This window comes from Octopus bimaculoides, chromosome 2 (genome assembly GCF_046866305.1).
Source record: "Octopus bimaculoides isolate indiv1 chromosome 2, ASM4686630v1, whole genome shotgun sequence".
Lineage (NCBI taxonomy): Eukaryota > Metazoa > Mollusca > Cephalopoda > Octopoda > Octopodidae > Octopus > Octopus bimaculoides.
In genome coordinates, this window is record NC_142929.1 from 146,156,872 (window position 1) to 146,173,565 (window position 16,694).

Consider the following 16,694-nt stretch of genomic DNA (forward strand, 5'->3'; position numbering starts at 1 on the left):
CAGATCTGAGAATGATATATGCAATGGGGCCTTGGCATCCTATCCAGAGAAGAATTTCTCATCTACTAATGTAATAAGACCAGAACTGAATAGCAGACTTTTTCAAAGCCCAAGGGGTTTTTAGAAACAAGATATGTTACATTAGACTAAATATCCAAGAAAGCAGTTTTCAAAACTTCATAATTTCTAGAATTGTATCAATATCTATTAACTGTCTCCTTTGTTCTATGAAATACAGGGAAACCTCTGCTTACCAAACAATTACATTCCATTATCAAATCTAATGTAGAGGCAAGCTGGCTGGGTAATTAAGACACAGAACTTCTTGCAAATCTATTGCAGATATTTTGATTTTGATATATTTTAGAACAAAATACTTCACACATTGTCTCAACTCACCTTATTCCCAGGTCTACGGAAAATTATCTGCAAAAGACATGTGCTCCATCTAATTAATGACATAAAACCTGAGCAAAGCACTGACTCTTAAATGTTTCTTTAGGAAACATGAGATTATAGTTTATATACACACCAAAGGAACCCAGTGAAGAACTAACTTTTACGAAAGCTACATCAGCTCTACAAAAAAAAAAATCAGTTTCCTTAAATGTCATATTATATACACATACATGGGCACATGTGCATACAAATATTTACATGCACACATAAACACGTGCACACTGTATAATGTTGATGTTACAAATCAAGAAAAAGTACTTAAAATAGGAAGAAAATGTTTACTGGTTTGTTTGAAATTGAATGTTTATGAATTTCTTGCCAAGTGGTTGTCAAATACTTGGGCTTTCTTTATTTGAGATATTCAGTTATCTGATGAACATTTGGCAAAGAACCTTGAGCTATGGAGGGAGTGAACCAGGAAATTTAAATAGGCCATAACACACATACACCATATACAGTCTATTTTATTTTGTGTAAAAAAGGAAAAAGTTTACTGAATGATATCCAATATTTATTTACAAACAGTTAATCTTTTCCTGAAATTTCAAGCTCTGATAATTATCTTGGCTTTTCCCTTAAACATGAAAGAAGATAACAGAAATCTCCTTCTGAACAGGCTGAAAAGTCTATTAGAAGCTAACTTCTCACATAATCTGATGCAGCTTGAAGTAACTTGTATACCTGTAGCTAGAGTTGAAACTCATTGGAGATATTGCTAAGTATTCATGATATGCATTTAAAGTCAGTACTCCAATCTATGCAACCAAAATACTTCTTTGTCATACATGACCTTCTAATTTATTTTAACTATTTTTGTTTTAGTTGTTTAAGATGGAGGGGTTGAACCCAAGACCTTCATAGTTCTCAGAGACTGGTGGGATTGATATAGTTGATATTCAGCTAGAATATCAAAATGCCAATGTCTGATGGAAAAATGTGAAGGGAGGTAATTCCAATGAGTTATCACAGAGGAGGAAGGATTTGGCATAATGGTTAGAGTATCAAGTAAGGCAACAGTGGGAGGAGAGATGGATTAGTCAAGTGAGTTTTGGTAGAGATGGTGTACAAGTTGCTAGTTCAGAGAAGTAGAGGCGAATGTAGTTGAGCCACAGCAAAAAACCAAATAGGTAATACCAGCAGTTGAATTGATTGCTGGTGAGTGAGCTTTTGCCAATCAATAGGAAAGCTTTCTTTTGAATATATCTAAGATGTCTGTGTGAGTTTTAGCAGCACTGTCTCAAATGAGAAAATAGTAAACTATAACATGAACTTTCTGAAAAATCAGTAACTAATCAGAGTTGAAGTTTTGGACTCTAATGAGGCAAGTTTACCTTGTGTACATAACATAGCAAAATGCAGGTTTAGCAATGTTATGTACATGGGATCACCAAGTAGGATCATTAGATATAGTAGGGATTAGTAGTTCTAACAGCTTGTTAGAGTTAGAAGACATAGTAAAATGACTAAAGAACACAGTTGAGTGAACTGACCTCGATATCATCATCATCATCATCATTTAACGTCCGCATGGGTTGGATGGTTTCACTGAAGACTGGCGAACCAGATGGCTGCACCAGGCTCCAATTTGATCTAGCAGAGTTTCTACAGCTGGATGCCCTTTCTAACGCCAACCACTCCGAGAGTGTAGTGGCTGCTTTTACGTGCCACCAGCACAAGGGCCAGTCAGGCGGTACTGGCAATGGCCATGCTACACGCACACACGCACGCACGCACGCACGCACGCACGCACGCACACACACACACACACACACACACACACACACACACACACACACACATATATATATATATACACACACTACTGGTACATATATTATTGAATATGAAAGGTTAAAAGGCAAAGTTAACTCTGCTACAACATGTATGCAGTAAAGCAAAACCCTGAAATAGATATCATAAAGTCTCTGACATTTGAGCTAGCTTATACACAATTTGTCAGTATATTCTCAGGTCTTCCAGGGAGACCCACTGAGCAGAATCCCAATCAGTCCTCATCTCTGCAAGATACCTCCTCATCTGCTGTCGGCATGTGGCTGACCAACACAAGCCATCAACTTAGCCAGATTCTCAGTGAAGAGAACACAGTAACAAGCATCCAACTGGGAAAATCAAGCAACGTGGCCAAATAGTCTGAGCTGGCACTCCTGAATTATACAAGTAACAGGACGAAACCCAGTTTCTGAGTAGTCACTGGTGTGATACAAAATCTGACCAATGGCAACTCATAATCCTGCAAAGCATCCTTGTACCAAAAGAGTTCAGGTAGCTTCTAAGAGCCCTGGACAGTGTCCAAGTCTCACAACTATAGAGCAGGACAAAGAAGACCAGAGACCTGAAGACTCCAACCTTTGTCCTCCTGCGTAGATACCAGCAGTGCCAAACACCCTTGTCCAATAAGTTCACAACTGCATCCAAGTAATTTTAGGGCTTCAGACTCACAGCTATGAATGTTGCTATGAATCTCACTTCCGAGATAAGTGAAGCAGTCACAACTTTGACATTATGAGTGAGAATGTTGAAACTGCAGGTGAGAATCAAAACTAATTTTGAAGAATTTCTACACTAGAGGGAGAGATCCTTTATCAGTTATGATAAAGAGCATTCAGTTGCTCAATCAACTGAATTCTTACTTGCAAAATTAGCAATTAAGGTGGTTCAATATTCCATAGAAACACGTACTCTTAACACAATTCTTGGGTCAAATAAGGGTTGGGGCTTTGATCCAGAGATAGAAAGAAAAACAGAAGCAATCTCAAGACTTCAGTGGTACTTTATCAACTTTGAAAGTTGATCTCAACAGGATTTGAATTCAGAACACATCTAGAACAAATTATTCTAACTAATGCTCTAATTGACAGCCGATCACTGTCTTATGGCTATACTAGAGTACCAAAAGAGTTCATTTTGAATAAAAACCATTGTTTTTTCCACTAGGTACATGGCCTTGTTTGCAGGAGAAAGGTGTAGCTAACTGAATCAACCCAAGAGTATTAACTTACATTCATAAAGCTCAAATATACATAAGGCTTAACTCCAGCTTTTCTGGTATTTAGCAGAAGAGAGGAAAATCTCTCCCTGGAGAGGACGCCAGTTTGTCACATGTACCTCTAGTCTGTATTCTCAAAATAAAGTTCATACCTATACACAGAGTAAAATACATGATGTGGATTTGAACTCTTCAACATTACCATAATAATCAATTACCTGATTTAACCTCAAAATATAACCAGATAAGTCTTGGTACTATAATGATTCAGTGTTTCTGCACTATCATTTCTGTCACTATTTGTTTCCAAACTGCCCTAAATTACATAATGCAGGTAGAACTAACAGTGAATTTGCCTGCCTAAGTTATAAATATATAATAAAAATAAAAAAATTCAAAAGATCTTGCTGTGATAAGTACTAAAGAAGACATCTGTATCAATGGCATTTTTCATGCCCTATTTGGTATGGAGTCTAATAAAAATTTGCAAGCCATAAATGACTGAACTATTTATGAAATGTTGAATGGAAATAAAGGTCAAAGGAAATTAACAAAGAACGTGTTAGTATTAATAAAATATTAAGTAATATGTTGTTAACTATCTTACAAACAGCAGTGAATACAAGATTTAAATCAGTGGGAATTTTTTTTATACTAATAATTTCTAACAAAAGTATAAGATTGTAAACTGAGAATGAATGGGAGTAATTAATTGATTAAATGACTTCCGGTACCTGACTTTTATAATAATGTCTTGTCTATTTTAATAAAGGGAGAGATTTAATTACTGTTTCTTTCAGGTTGAATGATATTAAGCTGTGACATAAGACATTACAAAACTATTTCAAGAAACAAAACAGGACAACAATGAGTAGGTGACACTCAAAGCTGACTGATGCTTTCAACAGATTTTCTTCTAACACTCATAGTCAATATGCCAAAAGATGAACCTTCTGACTAGAGGAATACATCTCTTTCACACATAGCAAAAAACGGGTATTTCAATCTGATCAGATGAAAACTAGGACATGACACAAGTCAAGCAGTAATAAATAATGGTGATGATCTTCACCACTTTTGTCAGGCTTTTCAGCGAGTGTCCTCTGGGTAAGACTGGTTATTCTAATCATAGCCTAATTCCAGATTTTAGCCAATGGGGGATGTGGCTGAAACCAAACTCCAGGCATCTTAACAGGACCATTGGTCCAGCAAACCATATTTCTGGCTGATGTGGCCTTACATCATCAGATAATGAGCTTCAAGCCCCATTAACTTTTATTTGGTTAATGCATGCTCAAGCAACCATTCTGTACAACAATAATAATTCTAACAAAAGTACATGGCCATCAATTTAGGGAATAGTCAATGAAACTGACCCCAGTACTTGACTGGTGCATATTTTACTGACCTAGGAACGATGAAGTTTAAATTTAATTTCATTAGGATTTTAACTCTAAATATAGATGGAAGCAGGATTATCATAAAGGGTGTTAATTTTTTCAAATGGATGTATATTTTGTTAAGTGTGAACAATGTCTTTCAAAAAGGAGAAAATTTTGCCAACACACCTTAAAACTGCTTGATTAAACTGAATCAAACATACATACACTCACACACTGGTTAAAATATTTTTTTTTTTGTGGGTTCCAAACATTGTAATGCAATATGAAATAGGAGCAATAGACCAAAGTATACTGTTAGAGCAATATAGAAGTTTGAAGAAATTACTTAGTTATATGATTATATGATAGCAAAGGAGAATGGGCACCAGCCAGCCCTAAGGTTGGAGTGAGCTGCACCTGCCTACCTCGGTTGCTATGGCATTAAGGTAGATCTGGCCACCTCCATTAACGGGGACAAAACCAGGATTTAAAACACTGGAAGATAATGATGATAGGAGCAGGTTTGATCGTGTGGCTAAGTTTACCTCCCAGCCATATGGTTTTTGGTCCCATAGCAGGGCACCTTGGGCAAGCTTTGTATTATAGCTCTAGGTCAACTAAAGCCTTGTGAGTGAATTTGGTAGATGGAAACTGAAGGAAGCTCATCATGTGTGTATGTGTGTACATGCAGGTGTTTGTTCAAGTGTGCTAATGTCTTAATACCATAAGATAGTTGTAAATGAACACCATGATCATACAAGCAAAAAATGATGAAACCTGGGAAAATATTACCTTCCCTGAAAACAGGTGAAGGTTGGCAACAAGTAGAGCATCCAGCTGTAGAAAATCAACCTCAACAAATTTTCTGACCCATGCGAGCATGAAAAAGTGGACATTAAATGTTCATATTGGTGACATGGAAAAATTTCACTTACATTACTGAATTTGGAGTCCTTGTTCAGCATTCCTCTTTTATAAAATTAGAGTTACATACTGCAATAAAAGATAAAAAGAAACTATTAATTAAAAAAAAAAAATTGCAATTATTTTATTTTTCAATATTGGAGACATTGATACCAGAGAGCAGCATATCACTAGAGAGCATAATTTAAATGGAGAGAAAGAAATAAAGTAGGGAAAAATATAAGCAGAGTAAAAGAAAGAAACAGACAAACAGACACACACACACACGCACAGACGCACACACACACACACACACGCACAGACGCACACACACACACACACACACACAAAGTTAATGGCTCTCAAAACAGAAAATAATTATACAAGAGGGAGAAAATAGCCAAATCGTAGAGAAACCTGAATGAGCTAGATTTCTAGATATAGCAGAGTCTATCAAGTTCAAGCATATACAGAGAGCAAGAATGAAAACAAGAATGGGAGACATGGGCAGAGCAAAAAGGAGACGGAAATGGTCACGGAAATAAAATTATAGTGAAGGATGAAGAAGAGGTGGCAAGAAAGACTGGCAGAGGTCGTGACAAAGAGAATAGCAAGACAAGGAAGGATCCACTATGTGGTCACTAATCTACTACAAATATCAGTCAAGTCTACCTCAAATCACATGCTAATGTTTTATATAACTGAAAGATAACTTGCATAATTTAGTCCTCAATACAATTATGGAGAGAGAGAGAGAGAGAAAAAAGGAAAGAGAGGGGTGATGGTCACAGCTGGAACACTTTTGATCACAGATCTATTTGATAATGGCTAACAACAGCTATATCTATTACAACAATATTTTGCCAGTTTATAAATAGTACAGAACTGAGGCAAAGTAGAAGACATATACAGAGTATCATTTGTCTTTCATATTGATTATTTTTATATAAATAAAATATCATCCAAAGAATAGTCACTTATATAGTTAATGAGTATGTTTATTAAATGATTAGTTTTCAAGGACTTTGAAAATGTAGATCTGTCAATATAATGTAGGTGTGGAATTTGTGCATCTGTTAATAAACATTCAAAGAACAGCTGCATGGTGGGATTAAAGGGGGGAAATTCCGTGAAGCATTGTCATGACAGTAGCAACAGAGTTAAATGAAAAGTCAAATATCTCCAGTAAAACTTACAGTCTATGAAAACAGTGATGCTTCAGGTAGACAAAGTCTATCGGATAATAAAAAACAAATATTTCAGGAGTTTAAAATGGTTGACAACTGAAAAAGAAAAAAGAACACAACTGATTTATATCTATCTCTCACTAAGAAGGGCATCCAGTCATAGAAACCATGCGAAAGCAGACAGGAGTTTGGCATAATCCTCAGGTTTGCCAGCATCCAACCCATACCAGTAAAGAGAATGGTGATCTCAGACTAACTACGGTTTGTTCAGATACATATTGAAAATAATGTATGCAAAAATTTCTTAATGATTGAAAATTTGCCTCAAAGCAGAAGGAAAACAAATAAGAGACCTGGTGGTAATTGTAAGCAAAAAGAAATGGGGGGAAATAATTCTAAGAAATTAATAATTCACTTTACAAGAAATTGAATTTCATAATTTGGAAAAAAATCTAAGCAAAGGTGACAGTTATAGATTTGTTTTCGCCTTATTAAACTTCATCAGAAAAGCATAGTACTTCTCTGCTCTAATTAGTGAGCAGATTTTTATAAGGTCTACTAAAAACATACAAAAATTTTTAAATTATCTGAGGTCAAATAAAACTAAATCATACCTACAGTTGTCACCTTACCTGCTAACAAAGATCAGATTATTTTATTCTTAAACTTCGAAATTCAGTTTTTTGTAACAGTATTTTTTAATTTCTTGATATAATCTCCCTTATCGTGTGTGTACACCCCAGATTTTAGAATAGGCACAGTGTGTCCCTGTGTGTTCCTAATGATGTGTCTAAAAGGAGTGACTGTAAAACACTGCTACTAAAAGTCTCATCTAAACCATCCCATCATGGAAAAGCAGACATAAAATTGACAATTATGCAATGAGGGCATTGTTTTCCATTAACTATGTATTTTTTGTATATGTTAGTTTGTACATCACAACCTACCTGAATAATCTAAATTCATACTATTGACCCTCTTGAGTTATTTCTCTCATTTTTTTTTTTTTTTTTTACAGACGAGGGAAAGCCAGAAGGAAATTGATCAGATGTTATTACTAGGAACATAAAACAAATTCAAAAACCTAGTCTTTAGTTACCCAACAATGTTAATAGTAATAAATAATAAGTATCAAGAAAAAAAAAATTTTCTTTTGCTTACAATATCTTGCTTGCAGAAAGTTAATCCTATCTCAAACCTCAAAAGAAATATTGAAATAGTATTTAAATTTGGGTTTTCTGGCCAGGACAATAATCTGTTAGATTTTCCCAGATATTTTCAAAACATTTTGTATAGCTAAGTACACAGAAGTAACAAAAATAAAATGTCATACACAGAGATACAATGAAATGCTTAGCAAGGATTTGAATTCATTAACACATTGTTAGCTTCTTTATCTGTTCCATTGTTTTATCATTTCAATTAAGTTGAGCAGATTTTAATTTGATGCTGGATCAATATTTACATTGGGAGTGCTGGACTGAGTCATCATCATCATAATCGTTTAATGTCCATTTTCTATGCTGGCATGGGTTGGATAGTTTGACTGAGGTCTGGAGAGCCAGCGGCTGCACCAGGCTCCAATCTGATCTGGCAAGGTTTCTACAACTGGATACCCTTCCTAACGCCAACCACTCCGAGTGTGTAGTGGGTGCTTTTTACGTGCCACCAGCACAAGAGCCAGTCAGACTTGGCATCAATCACATTTGGATGGTGCTTTTTACGTACCACCAGCACAGGAGCCAGTTAGGGGACACTGGCCACAGCTATGATATTAGTTTTACTTGACTCAACAGGTCTTCTCAAGCATATCATATCCATCAGGGGTATTCTTAACAGGGCCAGACATGTGTAGCTGCGATCTCACTTTAGTTGCCAGGTCTTCTCAATCACAAGATATCTCCAAAGGTCCTGGTCTCTAGTCATTGCCTCTATGAGGCCTAATGTTCGAAGGTAATGCTTCACCACCTTATTCCATGTCTTCCTGGGTCTACCTCTTCCACAGGTTCCTTCTATAGTTAGGGAGTGACACTTCCTCACATAGCTGTCCTCATCCATACATAACACATGACCATACCAGCACAGTTGACTCTCTTGCACACCACATTTGATGCTTCTTAGGCCCAACTTTTCTCTCAGGGCACTTACACTCTGTTGTGTATGCATACTGACATTACACATCCAGCAGATCATACTAGCTTCATTTCTTTCAAGCCTACATATGTCCTCAGCATTCAATATCATGTTTTCTCTCTCTTCATAAGCAAGTTTAAATTCTACCAGGATCCTCACTAATGTAAGTTCTTCCCGATTCAAATAACCATGCTTCTACTCAAAAAATTTATGGCCCTGCACCAGTGTTATAAATCATTTTAGAACAGAAATCAAAATTACAACTTTTTTAGACTACAAAAATAGAAACTGGAAAAGCAAAGGAAACGTAAACATTGTTGATTCATATTTTATTTAATCATAATATATACGAACAGGAAGAAACAAGAGAATAGTTTTGTGAAAGAAATAAAAAATCTTGGACCAGAGAGATAAATATTTTGGCAAATTAACATAATTCTCAGTGGCAGTAAAATTATGGCTAAATCAAAACAAATTCATAACTCAGATCTGTAGAATGTTCCATAATTTTCAGGTCATAACTATCTGAGAGCAAATTCTAGGTCTTCTCAATTTGCATCTCTTCTAGACAGGATCAATCCTAAAGTGCACAAAAACTGAACTTGTTTATATCTTCCTAATATCTTATCACTTTTTTGGTCTATTTGTATAATCTATCATCTTGACATGACACAGCCACTAGAAAATACTTAAGGCAAAAAGGAACTTCTAGGTGGTCCCTAGGTATAACAACAGCCAAATCTCCTCAAATCAAGGTCACATTGAATAAGATGGGCATAAATGACTGTTTGAAAAAATAAAACAGATGATGATCACAGCTGAAGTATATTTGATTATAAGTCTACTCTATCAAACCTAATGCAAACCTCTTGCAAGCTTCTTGTCATAAAATCAAAACAACTAATATATCTATCATAAAACAGAGGCAAACTAACAAATATCTAAAAGCTGTCGTATATATATATATATATATATATATATATATATTGTATTTATATGAATGTTCCATTCACCAGAAACCCTCATTATAAATGACAATCACAAACCAAAAGTCTAAAGTTCAAATGAAGAACTACAAAAAAATACTTCCTCTTGATGGCATTTGGATAACCAGATGACAGGAGAAAAAGTAGATAAAAATAATGGAAAAACTAAGGTTCTTCCCTTTTTTTCTGAAGGTCAATGTTTTAGTAAAAACAGAATAGAACACATATGAAAGAGATTATAGGTTTATTTAGTTTTAGCTTGTTTTTATGTATTTATTAAAAAAATTCAAAATGTAACTTACTATTAGTTTTTTTTATTGATAAATATATGAAGTAGAAAATTTTAAATATCAACATGTACCAAAAAGACTACCTGACCCATTCAATAAAAATAAAGCTAAAATGTCGGTACATATATGACACATATTTATGTTAATTTTAGCATGTTTGGTTGAATAGTAGTTCATGTATTTGTACATTTGTACACATTTATAAAAATAAATCATTATTATGCCTGGTTTCATGGGAAACTATTTTTTTTTTTTTCATATATTCCAGTGACCTGTTGATATTCATCAACTCTACCAAGGACTATACAGTATGTAAAATGAGTAATAATAAAGTTTTGTTATTCTAGTTTCCAGTTTATATATATTTTCATTTTCTGCTTAAAGGTGTTTAAAATGTGATTATCCCAAGTAGGTGACTGAATACTTAAATAAAGATTCTGTCATGCACTGATAAAACAGAAAATTTGGTAACAGAGACTGAATTTATTCTTCTCAGTAATATCTGTTGGTTAAGCTTCAATATGACACACATGACAAATAAAAACTGACTTTCCCATCATTATATATGTGATGTCATTAAGGTGCTGGTCTAATGACTACATGGTCATGAGCATTGTATCTTGTCCCCTGAGTAAGGTAAAATAAACCCTGCTTGCTCTATGCTTGCTTGGCTGATAATTCCAACTTCACAGTTGAGTGGCCAGCAGCTGGAAAATATAAAAATAAAATCATTCCACTGATCCTATCATCTATTTTCATTTTGTTAAATGAGCTATTTTTAACATAATGCATATTTATTAAAACGATAGGATATTAGACAGGGTTTAGGAGTTATGGTTATATGTTCAAGATGTGAGAGCATTGTATCTATATGAGGACATTATATTTATTATTTTGTGGTTAAATGGAAGGAATACACTGCAAATATGACCAAAAGACAAGAGAAGAAAATGCAATGTTACTTTTTCTCAGTTACTCAGACAGTAATTCACTTCATGTCAGTAAAATATTAAATAAATTTTAAAAAAGAAATTTTGTGTCTGGTCAAAAACAAATTACTTGTTTAAAAGAGACAAGGCTAATGAACAGATACTAAAAAATATACCAATTAATTATAGGTGAGTCATCATTGTGACCATTTCTTCATGCTGTATAAGATAAATGGATCTGAGGTATTAAAGATTTCCACCCACCTTCCTGTGTTATCTCATCTGTGAGTTACTGTGTCCTAAGAGCTGATCTCACACTTCATATCTTTCTCTATCAATGGCTACTTTCCACTGTTAGTACATAGCAAGTGTTATCCATTTATATTATGTCTATACTTTTATAACTACACTTCTACTATACATTACCAAATACCCTTACTGCCAATCTATTTTTCATATCATTTGCACATCACCTTTACACATGTTGACACAGGGCATCCAGTAAAACATTTCTTTGTAGCTATCACAAGTCTTCTGAATCTATTGTCCAGTTCTTTCTACCATGTAGTATTACACCTCTTACACATGCTTCATCCCATCTACCTGTTCAACAAATGCAAATTTTGCTTCTCAAGAAAATTTACATTCAATTGACTAAACTTGTCAACAACTGCAACAAGAAACATTAATTTCTAAATGTGAACATGAAAACAATTTACACCTGATATATTTAAAAACAATTATTTTCCTCACCAAAATGACTGACCAATTCCCAACCTCATTTGATCAAGAGTTACGTGATACACAAATGACATACATTACAACAAAGCTACATCCAGCTATTACACTAAAACTGATTCTTCTTCAGAGCATAAAACTTGCAGCATGATATCACAAGACAAGATTATTTTTATTTGATTCTTTTAAATAAGTGAATATATATCATACTTAAGTAGTAGAGGACTGATAGTATGACATATAAGTGTGCTTAGGAGTGGTGATATAGCTAAAACATTCTGAACAGTTAGGAATGATAAATAAATCAAAACAATAGTATCTTTTCTTACTTCTTCATTACACCCAACAAAGTAATGCTATACATCACAAACTAGTCAGCTTTATTTGATTGTCCAATGAAAAGAATATGTACGATATACAAGCTTAGAGTACAAATTTTTGTACTGTATACAAGTTTGAGACAGAGTATACTTTTAAATATATTCAAAATTTAATAACAGCTCAGATCATTGAATGTTCAATATGGTATGAATACAATTTAAAATTTGAATACCAGCACAATTATACTATCATAGTTCAAGAAAACAGATGTTCATATAAAGTCACCAAATGTTCATCGGTGTAAAGCTCTTAGTTACTTAAAGCTATAACTTTGTGACAGTACCACCATCTTTCGATGGTCAGCTTAGTTTGTCTCATGTGGTTTTGTTATTGTAATCCTTTTGATTATTCTAATAATTTATGTACTAGATTATCATATAAATTCAATAAGTAAATGATTATAAATGCCTCAGTTAGCAGCAAGAAGCACGAAAAGGTCAATTCTTGGTACTGGCTTCATACTGTTACACGAGTGAAAGTATTACTCAATTGAATGCAGATAATATTCATAGATGAGCTATTGTTTCTCCTAAAACAGACGGATAAACTAAAATAAAATAATCCCAAGTAGATGACTGAATACTATAATGCACTGATAAAAAAGAAAACTTTATAATGGTCAAAGACTGAACTTATTCGTCTCAGTAATAATACCTATTAGTTGAGCTTCCATATGACACACAGTACAAACAAAAACTGACTTTTCCATCATAATATAAGTAGTGTGGTTAAGGTACCCCACTACTGACTACATGGTCATGAACACAGCTAGTGTAGCAAAACTCTGCTACACTATTTACAAAAGGTTAGCTAAAGAAAATAATTAAAGTGGGGCAAAGGCATGAATTTAGATAATTCGGGTAGGTGATGACATACTGAATGATGCACACAAAACATTCTCAGTGAACTGAAAATTACATTTTAGCTGGAAAAAGATAAAAACTAGGGGTAACTGTTAACATCTCAAAGAAAAAGGGAAATTATTTCAATTAATAACTAATTTCATAGAAAATTTAATTTTTCATGTTTAGAGGGGGGGGGGGGACCCCCTTCACTTTTCTTAGTGAGCAAAGTGGCACCTACAGGTATATTTTCAGTCTCATTAGACCTCATTAACTGGCAATTCCAATATTGTATAACCAAATGCTCCGAATAGATTTAAATTTAAATGTCTTTAAACTGACCATTTTACTTTTATAATTAGTTACTGGAGAGTTCTCTAACTACACCAATAGTTCTTAACCCTTTTGCATCCATGTCTCAAATCTGAAAAGATCACTTGCTCACCAAACAAGAACCCTGTTATTAAAATAAGTACTATAATAGCCCAATAAATTCAGTTGTCTATCACAAATTGTTAAACATCAAGAACATGCCTAGTTAAAAGGGATTATTTCTCCCTTTTTTTCAGTTCAATCATTTTGATACCAACCCACCTGAAATCACACCTGGTACTACGACACCAACTTCTTGTTTAAAATTATCTAAATTAAAACCTTCCATTAACATCGTCATTTAACATCCGCCTTCCATGCTAGCATGGGTTGGACGATTTGACTGAGGACTGGTGAAACCAGATGGTTACATCAGGCTCCAATCTGATTTGGCAGTTCCAAACACCAGCTTAATAATGACAAAATTATTTTATTAAAGTCTTCATTATTTTCAAAATTAATGGAAACAAAGACACTGTATTTCAACAGAAATAGATTAACAAAAGGGTTAATCATTTCCCACACTAAATCCCACCTTTAAATTTCACTCTATATCTTAATGAGTGAAGTGTTTTTCATTGGATATATTGTATTTAACCTTTTAGCATTTAAACTGACCATATCCATCCCAAATATTTTACCTTAATTTATGTTCAAACCAGCCAGATGCAACTTCTCGCATCAACCTGACAATGTCATTCTAAAAATCAACAATCACCTCATGGAAATCTCAGAGCTATGAGATAATGCAATATTATTTCAAAATAATGTCAATAAATAAGTATTGCATTTGACATGCTAAAGGGTTAAAGTTAATGCCCTTCCTACTGCTAACAGCCTGAATCTAGCAGGCTCCAATAACGTTTGAACTCCTGACCTTATGGTCATCCAAGAGCCATTGTGCCTCATATTGGTTGTGTAAAGCAACAAATCTATACTCACTTAGCTTAAAGTGACTAAGCAAATGAAAAAGAAATAAAATTTAATTCCTTTGGGTAACTTCAGCATCAATTGCTTACATTCTGAATCTTAACAGATTTTCTTACTTTACAGATATGTTAATTTCTCTATTAAAAAAAATCTATTAATGCAAATTTGTTTCACTTGCGATAATAACCTGTTCAACAAAATAAAGAATACTGGTTTCAAATTTTGGCAAAAGGTCAGTAATTTGAGGGGAAGGGGTTAAACGATTACATTGACCCTAGTGCTCAAACAGTACTTATTTTACTCCAAAAGGATGAAAGGCAAAGTTGGCCCCAGCAGAATTCAAACACAAAACATAAAGATGGACAAAACGCTGTTAGGTATTTTGCCCAGCATCCTAAGGATTCTGTCAGTTTGCTGCCTCAACAAAGTAAAGAACATTGAAATCTAGTAAACAAAAGTTGAGACGAATCTAATTTTCTTTACTTAAAATCATTGCAATTGAAAAAACAACAACACAAACAGAAATAGTAGTGATTAAAAATTTAAGCACACTTATATTGTTAGAATAAAGTTACAAATTTGATGAGGACAATTTTAATTTTATTTATTTTTTTTTTTTGAGAAATGCTGCACATATTAAGTAACAAAGCTGTTAGTTTGTGTTCCAATAATTTTCAAAATTTCACCAAGTTTTAAATATGTAGCCCTATTTTTTATTTGTTTAATTATAATAAAAACCTAAATAGCTAAAAGTTACATTGAAATTCATCATCATTTAACATCCGTTTTCCATGTTGGCATGGATTGGAAAATTATTTTTATATTTATGAATATAAATGGAAAAAACTAGTATTATTTTTACTGGAAAAAAAATTCAATAAATACCAAAATAATATAACATTTTTTTTTTTTTAATGAAAAAGTAAAGCTAACACAATTAGTGTTCAGTTCAAACTAGTAAAGATGGGTGGCTGGTAGGAAAAACATGGACAAAGAGGGAAATTCCAGTTAAAACTCAGAACAGAGGCCATTGTAATAGCAATAGAAGAGATAGACAGAAAACTGTCTGTGAGATGGTGGATATAATGTGCTGGTCAGTGAGTCTTTGTCAAATAACCAGAAAGATAGTATAATTTTTATAGTAGTTTGTGTGTTTAGAAGTAACATTAAGTAGAGTAAAGGGCTAATGTATATGTATAGAGAATGAAACCTTTGGTGTACATAAGAGCTGATAGGATCTGGCCTGGAAAGAGCTTCATCATCACTGCATACTGCAATGGGATGGTCTGACAGGAGACTTCCAATCCAAAAGATAGAGACAAATTGGCCACATACAAGACCAACTTAGCTAGGAAGTTCTCATACCACCTGTAGTCAAAAGTTTTACAAATGTCAAGTGCAGTAACATTTCTTTCACACAAGTTTTCAAAGGTAAAAGATCACTAGCATGAAAGATTAAGAAAGGCTAAGATACACAGAAATTGTACCAAATGGTACCAATGAGAAAAGAGAGACTTAAAGCAACAAAGTAGGTGATTGTTAACAAGTGTTCCTGTAATCTTTGAGAGTTAAAAATCAGAGACATTAGAGACATGATTTGAAATGGCTACAATCAGAGATCAAAACCAGGTGGTAGAATTATCCCACTGAGAACTTACCTTTACTAGATTCCAATACTATTTGATCAGTAACCTTAGTCCATGACATAACAATTTAGTGGTTATTATAGTTTGATGCTATTGCTTTAAGAACAAGAATGTAAATAAATTTACTTTTGAACGAAATACTATACTAAAAACAATGGAATGTACTGAAAAGTTTCAATTACAGTAGCAGCATATTTTATTGAAGATTTACATAGAAACATTAGCTTACTCTAACTTCCAAAATAGAGATAATTCATTTGTTTTATACACTTTACAAAAAAAAAAAAAAAGATCCGATATAAGCTAGACTAGAGAACTGAGCAATCTTTCAAATATTTCTCTTATGTTATTTAATTCTATGTCAAAACTTTATGATCATTAGGTCCACAATTCTAAATTATCCAATTTCTCCATGAACTGATTGTCCACTAGAACATGTCTTCCAAACTAATTTGGCCACCATTAGAGCAAATTTCACTGAAGAAAATGCCAAACAAGTCACTCTTCCC

The 16,694-nt window shown here is 33.8% G+C and overlaps 1 protein-coding gene across 27 annotated transcripts in view; it reads right to left on the reverse strand.

Moving 5' to 3' along the window:
* The window catches only part of LOC106875150 (FERM domain-containing protein 4A), a 363,595-nt gene that overhangs the window by 316,727 nt on the left and 30,174 nt on the right, over positions 1-16,694 (reverse strand). For 24 of the 27 annotated variants that reach the window (XM_089347865.1, XM_089347856.1, XM_089347860.1 and 21 more), the window contains exon 2: positions 5,784-5,841. The exons of the other annotated variants lie outside the window; for them this stretch is intronic. In XM_089347865.1, the coding sequence (XP_089203991.1) occupies positions 5,784-5,813 (30 nt within the window). In that variant the 5' untranslated portion in view covers positions 5,814-5,841. The remainder of the gene's footprint in view (positions 1-5,783; positions 5,842-16,694) is intronic. 27 annotated transcript variants of the gene reach the window in all.